This window comes from Canis lupus, chromosome 28 (genome assembly GCF_003254725.2).
Source record: "Canis lupus dingo isolate Sandy chromosome 28, ASM325472v2, whole genome shotgun sequence".
NCBI lineage: Eukaryota > Metazoa > Chordata > Mammalia > Carnivora > Canidae > Canis > Canis lupus.
Window position 1 is genome coordinate 6,723,980 of NC_064270.1, and position 25,432 is coordinate 6,749,411.

Sequence of the window (25,432 nt, forward strand, 5' to 3'; positions counted from 1 at the left end):
ATCTGAATTTACATGGGCTCTAAAAATAAGAAGTCCTAATACTGCTGACCTTGGGATTTTTCTGCCTTATATAAAACCCAAAACATTTACACATTTTAAGACATTCTTCTGTTTTCTTCTGTTTTAGCCTTAGAGAATGTGAAGAATCACTGGCTGCTCTACATGAGCAAAGTGATTATATTTTAATAAAATGGAACTCTTTTCTATAAAGTTTTATGAAGTCGTCTTTGGAGATTGGTTTACTAAATTTCACATTTCCTTGCAATATACTTTGACTTAAATGAATTATCCAGGTTCAGCTAAGGATTCCAAATGCACCAAGCCCAGAACACTTGACTTCCGGTCTCATGCTACCCAACACATGCTTCTGCCAGACATTATGTTTAAAGCAATCAATCTTGATTATTGTAGGTAGCTGAACCCAGGTTAAAAAAAAAATCAATTTTAAATACATTCCACAATGCTTTACAGAAGCAAACTAAAACAAATGGGAAAAAAAAATGAAAAAAATCACAATTATTAAAAAGCTGATTTTTGTTTAAAACACCAAGCAAGGAACGGACATATGAATATTCCTAACCTGCAAAATGATTCCTCCACATTATATCAGCGAAACTCATTGGTGGGCCACTGGGAGGGTAGTGTTTACCTTTCAGAGGCTCATGATCAGTCCTTATCATATCCATTAAGGAGTTCTCCAACGAGTGCAAGTTAAAAGTGTCATAGGGCCTACTCCGGTCCTGAAAATAAAAACACAAAACAAGACAATACATAAAATTACATCATAAAATTAATTACTATATCATTTGCTTCTTGCCATGGATTGATGACATGAATCAAAGTTCCAGATAGTTCTAGTAACACATATTCTTTTTAATAAGAATAATGACTTGGCAACATTAAGCTTAATACAAACTTCTATAATTAACCTCAGCCTTTTCCCAATATTTTTTAATGTATATGTCCCACTACTTCAGACTTTCTCTCAAAATAACTTAAAAAAGTAAATTCAAAAGAGTCAAGTGAATTGACTTTGCCTTTGGCCCTTCACCCCAACCTCCACTGTCAAATAAACATTCTATTCAAATGAACAGAGAATTTTTTTATCTAGAGAAAGTCCATAATTAAGAACTCTCAGTCTATAAACAGAAACACTTTCCTAAAAAATTAAAAGATGACTGTAGCTTCAATGTAATTTTATCAGGTATCTTTAATATTTATTACTGATAAGTTCCATACATTAGATACACTCTATAAAATTTAACATGTGTCCAAAGTACTGCTAAATTAACTTTTGAAAAGCACTCACATGAAAAACTTTAACCCAGGGTAGTGTTTTCATGATGCTAGAGTCAAAAACATTTTGAAAATAAAGAGCTAACGCAAACTAAGTGAAGAAAAATCACTGTTCCACTACATTTCACTGAAGCCCACGGGAGACCATCATGTACGATTATTTTTACTAGTCTGAGCTAAAGGGAAGCACAACTCATAGATTAACATTATAGAATACACTACAGATTTAATTTGCTTTTATTTAAGAAAAGCAAAACGGGTGCCTGGGGGGCTCAGTCGATTACATCTGACTCTTGTTTTCAGCTCAGGTCATGATCTCGGGTCTTGAGACTGAGCCCCTTGTGGGGCTCTGAGCTCAGTTTAGAGTCTGCATGAGACTCTCCCTCTCTCTCTATCCCTCCCATTCCCCCTGCCTCACACTTACACGCAAGCTCTCAAATAAATAAATATTTTAAAAAAGCAAAACACACAATTTAACAACCACACCAAATCAAACTATAGCAATGAGAGATTATTTTCAGGGTCCTGAACAGTTCATCCAGTCCTGCAAATGATCATTTATGGTCTTCATGAACAACAGTAGTAAGTAACTATCTGGATGAGCAAAAGGGGATATAACAGGTAAAAACTTCAACTTCAGTGACCATTTTCTAGATTAAGTCTTAACTCTTGGGAAGCTGTTTTTCTTCTGGTTTCTGGAAAGCATGGCTATATATCTATTCAGGGAGGCAGAAAGGAAAGTGGCATTTCCTCAGCACTGAACAAGAAGGAAGAATCAGAGGGTTACTGAATGAATAAAAGCAGTATGTATACTCACAGATCCTACGAAATGCCCTGAACTGAGAACCAGGAGGCAAGAGTGCTAGAATAACTACTATAACTGGGGGTTTTGGGTACATGATGATCTACCTCTAGTCTGTGCCTGAAATTCCTCCCTTTTTACAAATGAGAGGACTGAGTTAGAGTATTTCTAATATCGCTTACAACTCTATACTTTTTTTAAAAAAAACTCAGAGATGAGGAGTAGGAGTTGAGGGTACAGATGTTTTCGAATGCCAGAGACAAAAATTCCATTTTTACCAACCTTTAATGCACAAGTCAAGGGCCAACTCCTATACTAAGCCCTGGTGATTCAGAGATGAATGTTGCAACCTAGTCCCTATGTACAAGTAATTAGTAAAAGGAGAGAGACACAACCAATTAAAATAAGAAAATGACAGGTATTTGGACGGGGTAATGTGTACAGTACAATGGAAACTAAGCCACGTTCTATTTCTTAAAGAGTATGTATGTTTATATTATAATTTTTTAAAAAATCACATTCTGAAAAGTCCCAAGTCTCTTGAATCTGGACCTGCCATCTGACGAGGTATGAAATTTGTCTTAGTTATCATCAATGGTCTTTAGTATTCTCATTGGTAAAATAGGATCTTACCTATCAGGATTGGGTTGAAATTACTTAAGTATTTATTCCACTCACATTGTGTTTGTCAAAGAGTAAAGCATTCAACATTTCTTAGTTTACTGCCTCCTCTCACTTGCTACCTCCCTCCCTTTTTTTTCTTTTTTAAGATTTTATTATTTATATAAGAGAGAACATGAGGTGGGGGGAAAGAACAGAATGGGAGGAAAGTGAAAAGAATCCTAAGCAGACTCCATGCTGAGCCTGGAGCCGGACATGAGGCTGAATCTCATGACCTTGAGATCATGACCTGAGCCAAAATCAAGAGTCAGATGCTTAACTCACTGAGCCACTGAGGCCCCCTCCCATTTTTTTTTCCTTTTTAACAATCACCAATTATCTGTCTACTGTTGGATAAGAAAGAGACATGGAATATTTTCTTTGGTTCTTCATTTTGGTCTCTATATAATTCTAGGTCTCTTCTTCTTTAAGGTCTTCCTGTATATCATTTTTTTTGCGCTGGGTTCAAGTTATCTGTGGAAACTCCAATTACTTAAGGAGTAAATCTGAATTTCCAGAAATGTAGGCTTATCTGTCTCCATAAGAGGTATCATATTCTTTGTCCAGAGGAAAAGCCACAGGTTAAAAAAAAAAAGTGTGCTGGTGAGAAGTCAAAATGACAACCTACTTCCAGCATTGACAATCCTGGAATGGAAGTCTAGGAGTCTTCTAATATATATAGATCTCCACACTTCTAAATAGAGCCCTGCAGGCGTGGGACTGTTTCAAAAAAGGCTGATAAGGTGAAGGGACTATAAGAAATGGCTGTTTGAAGGCATTCAAGAATCTTTCCAGCCAGGACAGTTTTTTTCATTTAATTCTTCACATAATCCTTCAAGGTAAATAACAACATATTCATTTCACACATGAGGAAGTTGAGGTTCAGAGAAGATTCTAGCCTGGATCTAACCACAGAGCCAGTACCTAAGGAGTATAAACATAAGCTCAAAGAAATTGATCTAGTTCATACAGGATAGTAAATGAAAGTTCCATAGAAGCACAACATTGTATTTAATTACCAATGAAATGACCTTCCTGGCAAGATGGTAGTGAGTCCCCATCAGAAGACGATATTGGATTATTAGATTATTAGGTAGTCAGGAAAATTAGAGGCGTTATTTGCATGGGGATTCATGCATCTGAAGTGGTTCTCAAACCTGTCAGTTTGCCAAAATCACATGTAGAATGGCTTAAATGCACATTCCTGGGCTCCAGGTAAAACCAACTTAGTCATAATTTTAAAATAAGTGTTCCAGGTAGCTCTTTTGACTGGCTCAATTTGAGAGCCACCAGACTGGATGGTTCTTCAAATTAAGCCTTTATACCTGCAACTGATCAGTAGAATGGGATAGTAAAGTGAGGAAGGGACTAGAAGGATGGCAGCAGGCAAGAAATAAGCCTGGTCACTTTGCCAAAGGTCAGCTTTGTAGTGTTCCGATTGTGGGTTAGGAAAACAGTTGATGGTCTGGTATTTATAAGTACACACTCTGAAATCAGCCATCTGATTTTCAAATTTGGGCTCTGCCAGTTGCTGGCATGTCACTCTGAATGAGTTTCTAAGCCTTGGTTACCTTCATCTGTAAAATGATGATTATTTTCCCTATGGTTATTTTCAGTACTAAATGACAGAACGTACAAGGCATCTGTATAGTGGTGGCTACTGGAATATTAGGGAGAACACAAAGAAACTTCTATGATGCCACCTTGGAGTACTGGGACATCTATTTTAAAACCTAGAGGTTCACTAGTACTCAACAGATGAAAACATGACAGGTGAAATGCAAGACACAATTTGCACAGCCTTCTTAATTGAACAAATTTCAATGTGGAGATTTACTTTCTCATTAAAATTTATTTATCCATGCCTTACTGGTTTATATTTGCAGGATACTATTCATCCTTTTTGTTTTATAAGTAGTAAACATTGCTAAAACAACTGATTAATCAGGAAGCCTACAAGAAATAGAACAAAAAGGACAGAAAAACTACAAAAATTGCAGTGAAATGCAAAGAGAAATCATAGAGAAAATTAGACCATAATTTTTCATTCAACAACAAGTTAGAAGTAGAAACTAACCTTTTAAGTTTTTAAAAATAAGTTTTGGTTCCCAATATAGGGAAAATAAGGAAAACATCTTTTTTTTAACTTATTTTTTGCAAGTAAACACACCAGGAAGTATTAGAATGTTTATAAATAATGCATCCCGGGATCCCTGGGTGGCGCAGCGGTTTAGCGCCTGCCTTTGACCCAGGGCGCGATCCTGGAGACCCGGGATCGAATCCCACGTCGGGCTCCCGGTGCATGGAGCCTGCTTCTCCCTCTGCCTGTCTCTGCCTCTCTCTCTCTCTCTCTCTCTCTCTCTCAATGTGTGTGTGACTATCATAAATAAATAAAAATTAAAAAAAAAATAAATAAATAATGCATCCCATTATTGACTCTTTCTTTGATGATAACCAATGACAAATGCTATATAGCAGTTAGTTGTATATAGAGGGAGCTCACTCCTTTGCGTGGTTCACTAGCTCTGCTTTTTTATTCCCCTCAGCTTGACTTAATATTAGTATATTTATCAGGTACTTAATATGGGCTTGCCACTATTCTAAGCATGCTAAATGCATTCCCTCACAACTCTATTTTATAGATTAAGCAATTAAATTTTGGAGAGACTAAGTAACTGGCCCAATATTACAGGGCAGTAAGCAAGAGAGCCCAGGTTCCAATCCACTCAAATTCCAGACTGCTCTCAAGGACTCTCACTCAACTGCCTCTCTGACTTCCTCCTACTCTCTATACCTTAATTCTTTTTCACAAACATTCTTTCAACCTAATCTTAACACATTCAGATAGGGGTTTCTTTAACCACCACCCTGCCACATAGGCAACCTAATTAATCCTCACTTGCCCTTAGTCATTTACTCTCATTCAAATGACAGTTAAACTCAAGAAGTAGCTTGATCTAAACCTCCAGGATTACCATAGGCCCACCTCCACCAGCCCTATCCTATTCACCTGCCTTTTTCTTGTGAGAGAAATTTAGGACCCCTTTCTACCCTTTCTGGCTTATCTCCAGACATATCCTTTCCTAGAGATACAAGATAGAAGGCTGCAAGAGCCCACAAACATCTGAGAAAAAAGCATTTTCAGAAGCAAATGATAAAATTTTTTTAATAATAAATTTATTTTTTATTGGTGTTCAATTTGCCAACATACAGAATAACACCCAGTGCTCATCCCGTCAAGTGCCCCCCTCGGTGCCCGTCACCCATTCACCCCCACCCCCCGCCCTCCTCCCCTTCCACCACCCCTAGTTCGTTTCCCAGAGTTAGGAGTCTTCATGTTCTGTCTCCCTTTCTGATATTTCCTACCCATTTCTTCTCCCTTCCCTTCTATTCCCTTTCACTATTATTTATTATATTCCCCAAATGAATGAGAACGTATGTTTGTCCTTCTCCGATTGACTTACTTCACTCAGCATAATACCCTCCAGTTCCATCCACGTTGAAGCAAATGGTGGGTATTTGTCATTTCTAATGGCTGAGTAATATTCCATTGTATACATAAACCACATCTTCTTTATCCATTCATCTTTCGATGGACACCGAGGCTCCTTCCACAGTTTGGCTATTGTGGACATTGCTGCTATAAACATCGGGGTGCAGGTGTCCCGGCGTTTCATTGCATCTGAATCTTTGGGGTAAATCCCCAGCAGTGCAATTGCTAGGTCCTAGGGCAGGTCTATTTTTAACTCTTTGAGGAGCCTCCACACAGTTTTCCAGAGTGGCTGCACCAGTTCACATTCCCACCAACAGTGTAAGAGGGTTCCCTTTTCTCCGCATCCTCTCCAACGTTTGTGTTTTCCTGCCTCGTTAATTTTCCCCATTCTCACTGGTGTAAGGTGGTATCTCATTGTGGTTTTGATGTGTATTTCCCTGATGGCAAGTGATGCAGAGCATTTTCTCATGTGCGTGTTGGCCATGTCTAGGTCTTCCTCTGTGAGATTTCTGTTCATGTCTTTTGCCCATTTAATGATTGGATTGTTTGTTTCTTTGGTGTTGAGTTTAGTAAGTTCTTTATAGATCTTGGAAACTAGCCCTTTATCAGATACGTCATTTGCAAATATCTTCTCCCATTCTGTAGGTTGTCTTTTAGTTTTGTTGACTGTATCCTTTGCTGTGCAAAAGCTTCTTATCTTGGTGAAGTCCCAATAGTTCATTTTTTTTTTTTTTTTGCTTTTGTTTCTTTTGCCTTTGGGGATGTATCTTGCAAGAAGTTACTGTGGCCAAGTTCAAAAACGGTGTTGCCTGTGTTCTCCTCTAGGATTTTGATGATATCTTGTCTCACATTTAGATCTTTCATCCATTTTGAGTTTATCTTTGAGTATGCTGAAAGAGAGTGGTCTAGTTTCATTCTTCTGCATGTGGATGTCCAATTTTCCCAGCACCATTTATTGAAGAGACTGTCTTTCTTCCAGTGGATAGTCTTTCCTCCTTCCTCCTTTATCGAATATTAGTTGACCATAAAGTTGAGGGTGCACTTCTGGATTCTCTATTCTGTTCCACTGATCTATGTGTCTGTTTTTGTGCCAGTACCACACTGTCTTGATGACCACAGCTTTGTAGTACAACCTGAAATCTGGCATCGTGATGCCCCCAGCTATGGTTTTCTTTTTTAAAATTCCCCTGGCTATTCGGGGTCTTTTCTGATTCCACGCAAATCTTTTTTTTTTTTTTTTATTGGTGTTCAATTTACTAACATACAGAATAACACCCAGTGCCCGTCACCCATTCACTCCCACCCCCGGCCCTCCTCCCCTTCTACCACCCCTAGTTCGTTTCCCAGAGTTAGCAGTCTTTATGTTCTGTCTCCCTTTCTGATATTTCCCACACATTTCTTCTCCCTTCCCTTATTTTCCCTTTCACTATTATTTATATTCCCCAAATGAATGAGAACATATAATGTTTGTCCTTCTCCGACTGACTTACTTCACTCAGCATAATACCCTCCAGTTCCATCCACGTTGAAGCAAATGGTGGGTATTTGTCATTTCTAATAGCTGAGTAATATTCCATTGTATACATAAACCACATCTTCTTTATCCATTCATCTTTCGTTGGACACCGAGGCTCCTTCCACAGTTTGGCTATCGTGGCCATTGCTGCTAGAAACATCGGGGTGCAGGTGTCCCAGCGTTTCATTGCATTTGTATCTTTGGGGTAAATCCCCAACAGTGCAATTGCTGGGTCGTAGGGCAGGTATATTTTTAACTGTTTGAGGAACCTCCACACAGTTTTCCACAGTGGCTGCACCAGTTCACATTCCCACCAACAGTGTAAGAGGGTTCCCTTTTCTCCACATCCTCTCCAACATTTGTTGTTTCCTGCCTTGTTAATTTTTCCCATTCTCACTGGTGTGAGGTGGTATCTCATTGTGGTTTTGATTTGTATTTCCCTGATGGCAAGTGATGCAGAGCATTTTCTCATGTGCATGTTGGCCATGTCTATGTCTTCTTCTGTGAGATTTCTGTTCATGTCTTTTGCCCATTTCATGATTGGATTGTTTGTTTCTTTGGTGTTGAGTTTAATAAGTTCTTTATAGATCTTGGAAACTAGCCCTTTATCTGATATGTCATTTGCAAATATCTTCTCCCATTCTGTAGGTTGTCTTTGAGTTTTGTTGACTGTATCCTTTGCTGTGCAAAAGCTTCTTATCTTGATGAAGTCCCAATAGTTCATTTTTGCTTTTGTTTCTTTTGCCTTCGTGGATGTATCTTGCAAGAAGTTACTATGGCCGAGTTCAAAAAGGGTGTTGCCTGTGTTCTTCTCTAGGATTTTGATGGAATCTTGTCTCACATTTAGATCTTTCATCCATTTTGAGTTTATCTTTGTGTATGGTGAAAGAGAGTGGTCTAGTTTCATTCTTCTGCATGTGGATGTCCAATTTTCCCAGCACCATTTATTGAAGAGACTGTCTTTCTTCCAATGGATAGTCTTTCCTCCTTTATCGAATATTAGTTGCCCATAAAGTTCAGGGTGCACTTCTGGATTCTCTATTCTGTTCCACTGATCTATGTGTCTGTTTTTGTGCCAGTACCACACTGTCTTGATGACCACAGCTTTGTAGTACAACCTGAAATCTGGCATTGTGATGCCCCCAGCTATGGTTTTCTTTTTTAAAATTCCCCTGGCTATTCGGGGTCTTTTCTGATTCCACACAAATCTTAAAATAATTTGTTCTAACTCTCTGAAGAAAGTCCATGGTATTTTGATAGGGATTGCATTAAACGTGTATATTGCCCTGGGTAACATTGACATTTTCACAATATTAATTCTGCCAATCCATGAGCATGGAATATTTTTCCATCTCTTTGTGTCTTCCTCAATTTCTTTCAGAAGTGTTCTATAGTTTTGAGGGTATAGATCCTTTACCTCTTTGGTTAGGTTTATTCCTACGTATCTTATGCTTTTGGGTGCAATTGTAAATGGGATTGACTCCTTCATTTCTCTTTCTTCAGTCTCATTGTTAGTGTATAAAAATGCCACTGACTTCTGGGCATTGATTTTGAATCCTGCCATGCTGCCAAATTGCTGTATGAGTTCTAGCAATCTTGGGGTGGAGTCTTTTGGGTTTTCTATGTAGAGTATCATGTCATCAGCGAAGAGGGAGAGTTTGACTTCTTCTTTGCCAGTCTGAATGCCTTTAATGTCTTTTTGTTGTCTGATTGCTGAGGCTAGGACTTCCAGTACTATGTTGAATAACAGTGGTGAGAGTGGACATCCCTGTCTTGTTCCTGATCTTAGGGGAAAGGCTCCCAGTGCTTCCCCATTGAGAATTATATTTGCTGTGGGTTTTTCGTAGATGGCTTTTAAGATGTTGAGGAATGTTCCCTCTATCCCTACACTCTGAAGAGTTTTGATCAGGAATGGATGCTGTATTTTGTCAAATGCTTTCTCTGCATCTATTGAGAGGATCATATGGTTCTTGGTTTTTCCCTTGCTGATATTATGAATCACATTGATTGTTTTATCAGTGTTGAACCAGCCTTGTGTCCTGGGAATAAATCCTACTTGGTCATGGTGAATAATTTTCTTAATGTACTGTTGGATCCTATTCGCTAGTATCTTGTTGAGAATTTTTGCATCCATGTTCATCAGGGATATTGGTCTGTAATTCTCCTTTTTGGTGGAGTCTTTGTCTGGTTTTGGAATTAAGGTGATGCTGGCCTCATAGAATGAATTTGGAAGTACTCCATCTCTTTCTATCTTTACAAACAGCTTTAGTAGAATAGGTATGGTTTCTTCTTTAAACGTTTGATAGAATTCCCCTGGGAAGCCATCTGGCCCTGGACTCTTGTGTCTTGGGAGGTTTTTGATGACTGCTTCAATTTCCTCCCTGGTTATTGGCCTGTCCAGGTTTTCTATTTCTTCCTGTTCCAGTTTTGGTAATTTGTGGCTTTCCAGAAATGTGTCCATTTTTTCTAGATTGCCTAATTTATTGGTGTATAGCTGTTCATAATATGTTTTTAAAATCGTTTGTATTTCCTTGGTGTTGGTAGTGATCTCTCCTTTCTCATTCATGATTTTATTAATTTGAGCCTTCTCTCTCTTCTTTTTAATAAGGCTGGCTAATGGTTTATCTATCTTATTAATTCTTTCAAAGAACCAAGTCCTGGTTTTGTTGATCTGTTCCACAGTTCTTCTGGTCTCGATTTCATTGAGTTCTGCTCGAATCTTTATTAACTCTCTTCTTCTGCTGGGTGTAGGATCTATTTGCTGTTTTTTCTCTAGCTCCTTTAGGTGTAAGGTTAGCTTTTGTATTTGAGTTCTTTCCAGTTTTGGATGCTTGTATTCGATGTATTTCCCCCTCAGGACTGCTTTTGCTGTATCCCAAAAATTTTGAATGGTTGTATCCTCATTCTCATTAGTTTCCATGAATCTTTTTATTTCTTCCTTAATTTGCTGGTTGACCCTTTCATCTTTTAGCAAGATGGTCCTTAACCTCCATGTGTTTGAAGTCCTTCCAAATGTTGTGATTTAGTTCTAATTTCAAGGCATTATGGTCTGAGAATATGCAGGGGACGATCCCAATCTTTTGGTATCAGTTAAGACCCTATTTGTGACCCAGTATGTGGTCTATTCTGGAGAAAGTTCCATGTGCACTTGAGAAGAATGTGTATTCAGTTGAGTTTGGATGTAAAGTTCTGTAGATATGTGTGAAATCCATCTAGTACAGTGTATCATTTAAAGCTCTCATTTCTTTGGAGATGTTGTGTTTAGAAGACCTATCGAGTGTAGAAAGTGCTAGATTGAAGTCACCAAGTATAAGTGTATTATTATCTAAGTATGTCTTAATTTTGGTTATTAATTGATTGATATATTTGGCAGCTCCCACATTCGGGGCATATATATTGAGGATTGTTAAGTCCTCTTGTTGGATAGATCCTTTAAATATGATATAGTGTCCCTCTTCATCTCTCACTACAGTCTTTGGGGTAAATTTTAGTTTATCTGATATAAGGATGGCTACCCCTGCTTTCTTTTGAGGACTCCAAATGATAAAATTAATCATGGTGTTTACTATATGGTAGGAACTGGGCTAAATGCTTTATAGCCACGTTCTCAATCCTCACCACAACCCTACAGGGTCAATATTATCTCCATCTCGCAGAAGAGAAAATTGAGGATCACAAAGGTTATGTGACTGCTCAAAGTCACAAAGTTGGGTGGAAATCAGGATGTAAACCCAGGTCTGCGACTTTCAAGTCTATGCCAGTATTGTTCCAAAGCTTCATAATATGTTCATATTATGAACATATTAATATGTTCATATTATTGGGGTTGTGAAATAATATAGAAAAACTGAAGGAATTCTTGAAGGAAGGTTTTTACATTTATCATATGTTTTCAACATATGTATGGATAAAACATTTCAAAATTAAATGCATTCAACACATACAGGAGGATTCACTCACAAAACTAGCCATTTCTGAATTTCTGCTCTACTGCTCTTATTTTCTAGTTTTTTATTGGGGAGAGCGGGTCAGAGGGACAGAGAGAATCTCAATCAGCTCCATGCCCTTGCACAGGGCCCAACACAGGGCTCGATTCCATGACCCTAAGATCATGACCTGAGCTGAAAATAAGAGTCAGATACTTCACTGACTGAGCCACCAGGCACCCTTACCACTCTTACTTTCTAATGAGTTTACATTATTTGAAACTATCTCAGCTTCCTTATTTTTTTTAAGATTTTAAAAATTTATTTACTCATGAGAGACACACAGAGAGAGAGGGGCAGAGAGAGAGGCAGAGAGAGAGAGAGGGAGAAGCAGGCTCCATGCAGGGAGCCCAACGTGGGACTTGATCCCCGGTCTCCCGGATCATGCTCTGGACTGAAGGCAGTGCTAAACCGCTGAGCCACCTGGGCTGCCCCTTGGCTTCCTATCTACACTACAAGCACTGTTTAATGGTAATTAATATGCTTTACCTATTTTATTTTGTTAAAGATTTATTTATTTATTCATGAGAGACGGAGAGAGAGACAGAGACACAGGCAGAGGGAGAAGCAGGCTCCATGCAGGAAGTCTGATGCGGGACTTGATCCTGGGACTCCAGGATCATGCCTTGGGCGGAAGGCAGGCGCTAAACCATTGAGCCACCCAGGGATCCCAGGTTTACCTGTTCTAAATGAATATTTAATCACATAACACATAATTCCATTCTTCTTGAACACAAACCAAAGACTATTACAGAAAAAGCAAAAGTCTCCAATCCTACCTTCTTGCACTCTTCAGATCACTATGTACATTTGGCATATATTCTTTCAGATGTTTAAAACTACATTCATGTATATATGTACCCACAGAATAATATTTCATGTTATTTCTTCCCCTAAACATAGAAATATGCATAGTGTTCTGCATTTTCTTTCTTTGACCAATATTGTGCTTCTGAGACAGATCCATTTTAATAGATATGTTCTTGCCTCTCCCCCACCCAACCATGTACACATCTCACCTACAAAGCAAATGCATAGGGACTATGTTAAAAGAAGTAGCCACCTCCATATACATTCTATAAAATAACTTCTGATTTTGAGATTTATTTCCCATCCCCTAGTTTTCTCAAAATTTCTGTTCTGGCCCTTTAACTGCACCTCTTCCATGCTTGGTCTACTCTGGCACAATGGTTTTTTTGATCCCCAGTTTCTGTGAAAGACTGTACTAATAAAATGTAAGAAACTATGGAACTTCTCAGACCTGAGTAAAAACCAAAGAGCCAATACAACCAAAAAGCTCAACGTGTAGTGATTTCGAACACAGAATCTGCTTAAGATTAAGGATCTTAAGATCACCATAAAGAGCACCATAAAGAATGGACAGGACATGTAGTAATGTATACTAGATAGGGGCAACAAACAATTATAGGAGCAGTAACATAAAATCTCTATGTATCACAAAACAGAGGTCTAGAAATTTATAGTTCCAAACCAAATACTGCCATTATTTGTCAGAATTGACCAAAAACATAAGTTCTTATATCAAATTAACTTTATTATAGTATTAAGCAGATTGATATGCATTTGCCCTAAGATTAAAACCTTTCCCAAATGAAGGAAAATCTGTCACTCATGTGAGAGAAAGGGGAAAAAATAACTTTTCAAATGAAGATTTTTGTGCCATCTTCAGAAAGTATCAAGTCCTTCAGTCTGTGGTCAGTTTTAACCATCCCAAATAAGACTATTACATATGTAGCCCTCTGGAAAACATGACTGTAGATTCTCCTTGTCACAATAGCAAGCAGATAATGCTCCTTTTATCTAACCTGAAGTCCTTGCAAAATTAAAACCTTTCTCTGTTCCCTAGTCTCAGAAAAGAAATAACTGATCAGCACCTGCTGCAAATTTTAATATTCTTTAAGATTATTGTTAAACCTAGTCTTCCACACAAGAAATTCACAAGAACCCTCAATACAGCCTAGGATACAATTAGGGTATACAAAGAAATTACGATTTCCTCATCTTTTTCTTCTTGAGGTTGACTAATTCCAGTTACTTTAACCTTCTTTTAAGGCAGCTTGTGTTTTTTCTTGCTGTTATTACAAACCAAGCTGACCAAAGTTCTTACTTAAAAAAAAAAAAAAAAAGAGGATAGTTTCACTAAACAATCAGATGAACATGACAACCAGCAATTTTCATTTAGCCTCTTCCAGCTCCCTGTCATCCTCAATCTTCCTTCACAGCTCTTTCCTCATTGGTTTGCCACGCAGACCAGATAAGAAGCCCAGTTTATCAGACATTGGGAAATCATTTGGAATCACCTTATTCACTGGAAATAACTTACATATTAGGGACAAATCTAGATGGGCGAATGGTAAAGAGGTAAACTGGACAAAAAGTACAAATGCCTACTGCTACCACTTCTGACTATAGTAAACAGTTCAGAGCTAAGCATATATGCACTTAAAAAAGAAGGAGTACAGTTTAGCATTGTGTTAGGTAAAAGGCAGAAAGACCTAGGAAGGATACAGAAAGGGAGAGAAATAAATACAATGGTCAGAAGAGCAGGCTAAGGAACTAATTAAAGTTGTCCCTTCTTTGGTTATTGAGTATATATGACTAGCTGGTGTTGCCTCAAATCACCAGGTTGTTAAAAGAAGAATATCATCCCAAATAGCTTATTAGGCATTGGTTTATTAGGCATGATAATGTAGGGGAAGCTTAACCTTTGCAACCAAAACCTACCTTAGAGCATTAGGCAAAGTACATGTAGCTCTTCATACTGTTATCTTTTTATGGATCACAAACATTAAAATCCTTCCACAAAATTGACTAATTCTAGGTAGAGTTGCAATTCTCCTTCCCCACCCCAATATTTTAGCTCCAAGTAATTAGCATTAACTCAGTATATTGTTGTTACTTCCTTACATGCCTACCATCATCAATAAATTGAAAATTCTATGGAAGCAGATGTGTCTTATTCATATTTTTATCACCTAGCAGAGGCCTCATCATAGGCATTAGTAAATGCTTTTTTCTCACTTAAATCATTCTTCAGATGGTTTCATATTACATGAGTTTCATTTAAAACTAATGAAGAACTGCATACCTACTAGAATGGCTAAAAAGCAAACAAAGAAAACCCCCGACAATTCCAAATGTTGACTAGGACACAGAACAACTAGAATTCTCATAAACTACTGGTGAGAATGCCAGATAGTATAGCCACTCTGGAAAACCAATTTGGGAGTTACTTAAAAAGTTAAACATACCCCATACCCTAAACCATACAACCTAGCAACCCTAACTCCTAAGTATTTACTCAAGATAAATAAAAACACATGTCCACAGAAAAACTTGTAAGCAAATGTTTTTAACAACTTTATTCATAATTTCCCCAAACCAGAAACTACCCAAATGTCCATCAACTTGTAAATGAATAAACAAATTGTGGTACATCCACATAATGGAATATTATTTAGCAAGAAAAAGAAATAAAGTATTGATATATGCTGTAACATGAATAAGCCTTGAGAACACTATAAGAAGCCAGTCACAATGGATCACATGTTGTATAATTCCAATTACATGAAATAACCACAATAGTCAAATTAGCCATAGAGACAGAAAGCAGATTGGTTGTTGCCTAGGGCTGGGTTAGTCAAGAGGGAAACTGAAATTAAATGTTGGTGGTTATGGGGTTTCTTTGTCAGGGTGATGAAAATGCTTTAGAATTAGATAGTGATTACTGACACACAATTTTGCAAATATACTGAAAACCAAAACATTTAAATAAAATTGTAAAAGGTGAATGAACTTTGTGGTATGTTAATTATATCTTAATAAAGATATATTTTTTTAAGTTTTCCTAATGTGTTAACAGTAACTATGATACTACCTGCAAATTGTCTGTTTTAGGTATAGGACATATGACTGAAGGAAGGCAAAGTATTAACTGTATCTGTTTCATTCAAGAGCCACAACAGGACTCAGGTAATAAAACCTAACCCAGACAGTAGTAAAGCCCAAAAAGCAAACCTATTGCCAGTTAAATAACTAATACCATCCATGTCACCATATGTCATTGCATTTCTAAGTATGTCTTTAACACTCCTGCAGAGACCTACAAGCAGTTAACCATATTACCCACAAACAACATCTTCTCAAGTCTCCCATTGTTTCTAAGGAGTTTTTTTTATTATTATTATTCCAGAGATTCCAGTCTTAGAATGATATGCAGTGTCTTTCAGAGACCCAATTCATCCCATTTGTAACCTAGGCACATTTTAAGAAGGAAATGCTCCAGCTTTTATCTAGAACTATTACTAGACCATAAAGGATACCTATATCCATATAGACCAAAGTCAGACCTGCTCCTGTTCATTTAAATTGCTGTTTGACTTGAATGGATAAATGAGGAGTTACACAGCAGAATTTGCAGATTCACCAGAATCTGACAGGGGCCATGACGTGAACACTTTTGCTGTGGCCCCGTTATCCTCTATGATCCTTGTATTTAAAAACTGAGCAGCAAAACACAGCTGCTTTCACACAAATAGTCCTGGGGCACCTGGGTAGTTCAGTCAGGTTAAGTGTCTGACTCTTATTTTGGCTCAGGTCATGATCTCAGGGTCGTGAAATCAAGCCCTGCACTAGGCTCTGCACAGGGCATGGAGCCTGCTTAAGATTCTCCCTCTCCCTCTGCTCCTTCCCAACTCTTTGTCTTAAAACAAAACAAAACAAAATAGTCCTTTGACACCAAAAGCAATAAAGCAACACCTGTGCCAATTTGATCTAGCAGCTAAGGATCTTTTTTTTTTTTTTTTTTTTTTTTTGGTCTTTTCAGCTTTTTAATTTAAATTCTAGTTAGTTGGGCAATGCTCTTGGTTCCCCTCCCTCTTTGGGAGCTTTATATGCTATCATCCAATAAACTTAACTATCGCTCAAAAAGAATTCTAGTTGGTTAACATACAGTGCAATCTTGGTTTCAGTAGAATTTGGTGGCTCATCACTTACATACAACCTAGTGTTCATCATAACAAGTGCCCTCCTTAATACCCATCATCCATCTCACCCATCCCCCGCCCACTTCCTTCCATCAACTCTTGGTTTGTTTTCTTTCATTAAAAGTCTCTTATGGTTTTGGGCACCTGAGTGGCTTAGTTGGTTAAGTATCCAACTCCTGACCTCAGCTCGGGTCTTGATCTCAGGGCATGAGCTCAAGCCCCATGTTGTGCTCCACACTGGGCATGAAGCCTACTTTTTAAAAAGTCTCTTATGGTTTGTTTCCCCCTCTTTTTTTCCCCTTCCATATGTTCATCTGTTTTGTCTCAAATTCCACATGAGTGAAATCATATGGTATTTGTCTTTTTCTGACTTATTTCACTTAGCATAATATGTAGATAGATAATAGCTCTATCCATGTTGTTGCAAATGACAAGATTTCATTCTTTTTGTAGGCTGAGTAATATTCCATTGTAATATTCCATACACACACACACACACACACACCACATCATCTTTATCTATTCATCAGTCAATGGACATTTGGGCCCTTTCCACAGTTTGGCTATTGTTGATAATGCTGCTATAAACACTGGGGTGCACATATCCCTTCAAATCTATATTTTTGTAGCGTTTGGGTAAATACCTAGTAGTGCAATTTCTGGATTAAAGGGTAGTTCTATTTTTAACTTTTTGAGGAACCTCTATACTGTTTTCCAGAGTGGCTGTACCAGTTTACATTTCCACCAACAGTGGGAGAGGGTTTCCCTTTCTCTGCATCCTCACCAACACCCGTTGTTTCTTGCGTTGTTGATTTTAGCTATTCTGACAGGTGTGAGGTGATATCTCATAATGGTTTTAATTTGTCTTTCCCTGATTATGAGTGATGTTGAACATCTTTTTATGTGTCTGTTATAGCAGCTAAGGTTCTTCTCCCTTTCAGAAACCAGGGTGATGCCATGCCCAGTGTACATACAGATTAAGAGCTATGGACTATAAGTCTTTACTGTCACTCCCTGGCCACCACTGAAGAGGTCACCAATGCATATGAGTGTTTATTTTTAAGAAGGGAATCTGGTAAGTACCAAAAAATTTCACTTCAAGTTGATGGACTGCAACCAGAAGAAGAAAAGCACATTATTTTTTCTCAGTTTTCGAATCCTTCTCTTCCAATGGAAGGAGAAAGAAAAACAGTAAGCCCACATCTCAAGTTTATTGTGTAATTCTGATTCCCGATAAGACCAGTAATAAAAATAGATTAACAAAACAAATATAATAGGATAGTATGGTCAAAAGCCCAAACTGTCCTTTTTTTTTTTTTTTTTTTAAGATTTTATTCATTTATTCATGAGAGAGACAGAGAGAGAGGCAGAGACACAGGCAGAGGGAGAAGCAGGCTCCCTGCAAGGACTCAATCCCAGATCCCAGGATCATGCCCCAGGCTAAAGGCAGATGCTCAACTGTTGAGCCACCCAGGCGTCCCCCAAACTGTCTTAACTATTTTTAAAGCATCATTTCTGATTTTAAGCAGGGCTTACTTCCTAGCTCCCTTTATGCCCAGCCTCTTTGCTATAAGATAATGCTGGTTTATAAAAATATTAATCTGCCTCTACCAATCTGTCTCTGGGGAGACAGAAATGAATGTGTATACTGGTGCTTTCCATAATAAGCCTTGTAGAATTTGTCATAGTTACCATATAAAGATTAATATGCTGACACGTGGGATCCCTGGGTGGCGCAGCGGTTTAGCACCTGCCTTTGGCCCAGGGCGCGATCCTGGAGACCCGGGATCGAATCCCACGTCGGGCTCCTGGTGTATGGAGCCTGCTTCTCCCTCTGCCTGTGTCTCTGCCCCTCTCTCTCTCTCTGTGACTTTCATTAAAAAAAAAAAAAAAAATGCTGACACGTTGTGTTTCGGCAACAGACAGACAGGCAGACAGAAAAGATTAATATGTGCCAGAACTTGTGCTAAGTCCTTTACTTAATCTTTACATCTTTAATCTTCACAACTGTGCTATAAGTTTAATATTATAATGTCTATTTTACAGACAAGGAAATGAAATATTAAATTCAGTTCTTAATATAAATCAGGTGCCCTTGAAGAAGACTATCTATACACAAATTATTTGTTATGTAAGCATTCCAGGAAGAAAAGAACATTTATAAATCCTTAACCTAATCTTCAGTTTAAATATTACCACATATAAGAGGAACATATTAAAGGGATGCCTGGGTGGCTCAGTTGGTTAAGCATCTGGCTCTTGGTTTCAGCTCAAGTCATGATCTCACGGGTCATGGAATCTAGCCCCTATGGGGCACCACACTTAGTGGGGAGTCTGCTTTAGGATTCTCTTCCTTTGTACAGCCTCTGCCCTCCCCCCCCCATGCACACACACACTCTCTCTCTAGGATAATTAAATGGGTCTTGAAGGGAAAAAAAGTATATCAACCATTCCTATTTTAAAAAGATGAACATATTAAAGCATCTAAAATACAAAGCATCTACATTTATTAAAATATTTGGTATGTGGAAGGTTAAAAAATTTACTTTAAAATAAAGCCTGTATAATTCTAGTAATGCTATTTTAAGGTACTTTAGAGATCATAACATAAATTGCAATAATTTAGATTAAGAGAAGTTCAGTCAAAATGTCCACATCATTTTTTAGAAGAACAGCTCTCTTGGGATGCCTTGTTGGTTCAGTCAGTGAACTGTGCAACTCTTGATCTTGGGGTCATGAGTTCAAGCCCCATGTTGGGTGGATATTGCTTAAAAAATAATATCTTTAAAAAAACACCTTTTTTAAGAAAAGATTTTATTTATTTATTTGAGACAGAGAGAACATGAGCAAGAGTGGGGAAAAGGGGAAGACTCCGCTGGGCAGGGAGCCTGGAGATCATGACCTGAACCAAAGATAATATGCTTAACTGATTGAGCCACCAGGTGCCCCAAAGAACAGCTTTCTTTATTACATTCAAATGTTAGTGCTAACAAAATTTTGTCATTAATGCTGAGAACTATTTATTCTTCATTTATTCCACTTAGATGTATTACAAATTTTAGTATGCCAGGCATTAAAGATTAAAAAATGAGGCATAGTCTCCACCCACGGAAGCCAGTTGTCTAGTTTACCGATAATTACTATATCATGAGGTAAATGCAATGACAGAGCTATGTGCTGGGAGCACAAATGAAGGAGAGATCAAAAAGGCTTCCAGCAAAGGAAGGCCAGAAGCACAGTGACTTGCACAGACGTCTGGGCCCAACTTCCTCAAGAAATTTGGAAGGACCCAAGAAGAGATTCTCCAAAGGATATATAGGCTACATACAGGCTACAAATAGGTAACACTTTCTTGTGAATACATTAAGGATGTAGTTTAGCAAATCCTTTCTACAGGACAATATCAGGTAACTTATATGTAAATAAGCACAATTTCAGAATAATATTCTACCACAAAAGAATCCAACTTTACATTAAAGACTTGTGTGTGTGTGTGGCCTTAAATCTTTTTCCTGGTATTCAACTCTGAGGATCTATATTACCATTATCTATTGAGTTAGATCTGCAAACATCCACTCTCCAGGCTATAAATAATCTAATTTCTTCCTAATACCTTTTATTTATAGACTACTTTACATTTCACAAAGCATTTTCACACACATCACTGCTCATATGAACCTTATCAAGATGTTCTTTTGAGCGTTCTTTAGCACACCCTATCCCACTCTGACATATACTAGAACCTTCCTCTATTACACCAACAACAAGATTATCAAAAACTTTTGGAACTAAATAATAGCAGAACTACTCAATATTGGCTATGTGCCTAGTACTGTTTTAAACACTACACGTTTTATCTCATTTCCTCCTTACAAAAGTCTATGGAGGTAAATACTATTATCACCCCATTTTACAAATGAGAAAACTGAGAGACAAAGATAACACTCAAAGTATGTGAGACAGGAGTCAAACCCAGGCAACTCAGAGCCTTAAAACCATTGTGCTCTTCTTCCTCTAAGGTTAAGAATCATTCCTAGTTAATCGTTCTCATTTCTGTTATTGTCTAATCATTACTTTTCTATTCATCCTGGTATATGTGACGGTGGGGCATGAAAAAGAAACATACTTTCTTATATATTGCTTCCTATTCATTAAGCTGAATTCCAGATCTATTAAAGAACGGTAAAAACCCTTAATGTGTGTCAAGTTCCATTTTGGGGAAATAATTTAATGAAAAACATGAAGTAATCATTTGCTCCTGAAAAGTAATTAAAGGGGTGCCTGGGTGGCTCAGTCAGGTAAGCACTAGACTCGGTTTCAGCTCAGGTCACAATCTCAGGTGGTGGTATAGAGCTGCATGGTGGACTTGTGCTCAGTGCAGAGTCTACTTAAGATTCTCTCTCCCTCTGCCTCTCCCCCAACACTCTCTCAAATAAAGAAGTTTCTTTCTTTTTTTTTTTTTTTTAAGGAAAGTAATTAAGGTAGATCCCCTTTAATATATAGCTATTTGGAGGTTCTTAAACTAATTCAATTCATAATTAATTTTATTCCCAAAATGTTGTGGAAACATTTACTGCCTAAAAAGTGAGATACCAATATAAAAAAAATTATATATAAACATAAATGCACGCTTATGTATAAATACACATATATTACTCTTTCCAGGGATTCCACGGACTCCATCATCACTGAAATACATTATGCCTTCTGAAGGCAGAGGAAAAACCAAGCAAGCTGACTGGCAGTGTTATGATTACCTTCATTCAATTTAACTATAGGGTATATACAATATTACAGAGATTTGTTTATTTATTTATTAGAGAGAGAGAGGGAGGGAGGGAGCACATGTGTGTGCACATAGGGGGAAGAGGCAGAGGAAGAGGGAGAGAGAGAATCTCAAGCAGATCCCGACACAGGCCTCAATTTCATGACCCTGAGATCATGACCTGAGCGGAAACCAAGAGTCCAATGCTTAACCGACTGAGCCACCCAGGCACCTCCTCCCTTTTAAAGAGTTATTTATTTATTATTTTGGGAGGGTATATACAATATTTTAAAAGCAAAGACTAAAAAGAGTAATTTCAAGGCATGATTTGAGGATGGAAAAAAGAGAGAAAAACTATGAAAATATAAAAAGGAAAAAGCAGACAGAACTTATTATTTGTAAAATCGTATCCACAAGATAATCAGTTTCTTCACTGGGAGAACCAATGGTAGCCAGAATTATAATGCTCTGTGCTCTGCAGTTAAGTAAAAGTAAAAATACTAAATCACAACACATCATAGCACTCAAATATCAGAATTGGACAAGTTAATCTCCCTGTGAATCAGTTTCCTCATGTGTGAATAACAGTAACAATAAAAATGTGGTAACAGTAATACCTACCTCATGGATATTATGACCATAATCTTTGTAAAGCACTTAGTACACTATGCAGTATAAAGTAAGCACCAAATAAGTGTTAAATAAAATATGCAAATGAATACCAATCTTCTCTATCACCATACAGGAAGGTGAAGGTGGTCATATACCACAGTATCAAAGTCCAGAATTAACCTCAATTCTGTTTCATGAAATGATGAACCAATGTAAATGTGAGGCATGATTTACAGGCTGAAAACTGTGGAACTACGAAAGAGGCAAGTGGCAAATAAGATACGTTCAACTAAGTGGAATTGAATATACAGAAGGCATGAGAAAAATCTATTGATTATTTTGAAGTAATGGAAGGTAGGAAAGTTGCTGAAGACCAAAAGAAAGGAAGGAAAATATTATACACACATACACATGTTAAAAAGTAACACCTAAATTATTGAACAACCTATAGTCACTTATAAAAACTGTAGGTATGAACAAAGCTTCAGTGGATATACAATGCTTTTTAAAAATTTTTTTTAGGGATCCCTGGGTGGCGCAGCGGTTTGGCGCCTGCCTTTGGCCCAGGGCGCGATCCTGGAGACCCAGGATCGAATCCCACATCAGGCTCCCGGTGCATGGAGCCTGCTTCTCCCTCTGCCTATGTCTCTGCCTCTCTCTCTCTCTCTCTCTGTGACTATCATAAATAAATAAAAATTTAAAAAAAATATTAAAAATTTTTTTAAAGATTTTATTTATTATTCATGAGAGAGAGGCAGAGACACAGGAAGAGGGAGAAGCAGGCTCCCTGCAGGAGGGACTTGATCCCAGAACCCTGGGATCACACCTTGAGCCAAAGACAGATGCTCAACCGCTAAGCCACCCAGGCATCCCTTAAAATGCTTTTCACTTGAAAAATTTTATGATTTTGTTGACAACTCATCTATCCTATATAAAAATAGTTTCATTTATAATGTAAACATAAAAGCTCGAAGATAATAAACTAGGGATATCTTTAGTGATAAACAATGAGAACACATTTAAACCTTTTTCTAAAATGTAAAGAAAGCACTGTATAAAATTAACAGAAACAATGGCAGTACATTATATGTATTTACCCATTTCTGGGCATTATCTGTTGTTCCAAAAACTCAATAGCTGTAGAAACTGTGATGAAACATTCTGTCTACTTGAAGCAAAGGCTTACTCTAGCAGAGAGTCTATCAAGTATACAAGAAAACTCTTACATCCTCCTTGTAAATTACACTTTGTATCTCTCTATATAATGTTTTACTAATAATGGCATGCTAATGGGAGACCACAGATTAATGCATAAAAGTGCAAAATGAAACAGAAACCACAAATTACAAAACTATATATTACAACTTCTAGTACAGATAAACTGTGCCAAATCATGACATGGAACATAAACTATCTAAGATCAAATTGTTTTAATATCAGCTCATTAAGACCCATTTGTTCTAAAATAGGTCTATATATCTTCACTGTTCAATATAGTAGCTACTATCTACATGTGGCTATTGAACAATTGAAATATTGGTAGAACAAATTGAGATATATTGTAGCTATCACATACACCTGGATTTCAAAGACTTAATATGAAAAAATATCTAATAATTTTTATATTGATCACATGTTGAAATGATATTCTGGATATAGCAGATTTAAATACAACATATTATTAAAATTAATTTTACCTACTTTTTAATTCTTAAATGTGCTACTAGAAAATTTAAAATTATTTTATGTGCCTTGCAGTCTATTTCTATTGGCCTACAGTCAGGTTTAACAGAAACTGAGTTTGAATTCTTATATTCCAAAGTTAAAACCACTGACCATAATCTCTGCCCAAACTTCATCTACGAATTTCTGCCTTCAAATCACCGAATTACGAACCTCAGCCCCCAAAACTTTATTTAAATGCCCTAATTCTCCCCTCTCCCTCTCCTAAGACACTCTTGAGCCACCATCAAGGTAGCCCTTGTTCAAGCAAGTTTAGGAAAGCCAGCTCTGTGTGATCAACAGGTTTCCCTGATGGTCTTTGCATAGGGATCTGCCAAAGTTAATTTGAATAAGCCTTGCAAAATGCAGTAAGTTGTGTTGAAGATGTATAATGAACAGAGACAGTTAGAAAAAAATAATTACAGTTGACCCTTAAATAGCACAGGTTTGAACTGAGCAGGTCCACTTATATATGAAAATTTTTTTTCAATAAGTACAGTACAGTACTATAAACATATTTTCCTTATGATTTTATTTTTTTAAGCTTTATTTATTTGAGAGAGAGAGAGAGAGAGAGAGAGAAAGAACAAGTCAGGGGAGGGGCAGAGGGAGAGAATCTTCAAGCAGACTCCTCATTGAGTGTATAACCCTACGTGGGGCTCCATTCCACAACCCATGAGATCACCACCTGACCCAAAAACAAGGTCTGATGTCTAACTGACTGAGCCACTCAGGCATCCTCCTTATGATTTTCTTTCTTTCTTTTCTTTTTTCTTTTCTTTCTTTCTTTCTTTCTTTTCTTTCTTTCTTTCTTTCTTTCTTTCTTTCTTTCTTTCTTTCTTTCTTTCAGATTTTAAGATTTCTTTAAGATTTTATGTATTTATTTGAGTGAGGAAAAAGCACAGAGGGAAGCGTGAGAGGGAGAGGCAGACTCTCTGCTGAGCAGAGAGCCTGAAGCAGGGCTCAATCCCAGGAACCAGAGGTCATGACCTGAGCCAAAGGCAGATGCTTAACCGTCTGAGCCACCTAAGCGCCCCTCCCTTATGATTTTCTTAATAATGTTTTCTTTCATCTAGCTTACTTTATTGTAAGAATATAGTATATAAAACATATAACATGGAAAATATGTGTTAATTATTTGTATTTTCAGTAAAGCTTCTTGTCAACAGTAGGCTATTAAGTTCTCAGGGGGTCAAAAGTGATATGTGGGTTTTTGACTATGCAGGGGGTCCGTGCCCCTAACTAACCTTTGTATTGTTCAAGGATTAAACTGTATGATTAAATTATCCTAAGTGATTTAAATGACCTAAATTAAAACCCACACTTGAAGAGTAAAAGAGCAAATCATGTGGGCCCTAAGGTTCCTGCTATGCCAAAGTAGAAGATCATAACATTTAAGTTAGAAACAGGTTTCACTGAGGTTTCTGAGTCTTATTTATAAATAGGTTAAAATCATGATCTAAATTTTTAGATATCATAGAACTCTATTATTTTCATGATTTGGTACCCAACTCCTGACTCAGTCTGCAGAATGGAAGGGGGTAGGGTTTTAGAGGAGACACAAAGCAAATGTG

At 37.5% G+C, this 25,432-nt stretch overlaps 1 protein-coding gene across 16 annotated transcripts in view; it reads right to left on the reverse strand.

Annotated features, from left to right (window-relative positions):
* CPEB3 (cytoplasmic polyadenylation element binding protein 3) overlaps nt 1-25,432 on the reverse strand; it is a 201,724-nt gene that overhangs the window by 121,466 nt on the left and 54,826 nt on the right. For 14 of the 16 annotated variants that reach the window (XR_003144006.3, XR_007406903.1, XR_007406902.1 and 11 more), the window contains one exon: nt 581-740. Coding sequence is in view for 13 of the 16 variants with exons in the window: in XM_049103564.1 (XP_048959521.1) it covers nt 581-740 (160 nt within the window). In the remaining 3 variants the exon portion in view is untranslated. The remainder of the gene's footprint in view (nt 1-580; nt 741-25,432) is intronic. The other 2 variants (XM_025466509.3, XM_025466508.3) reach the window with 1 other exon arrangement.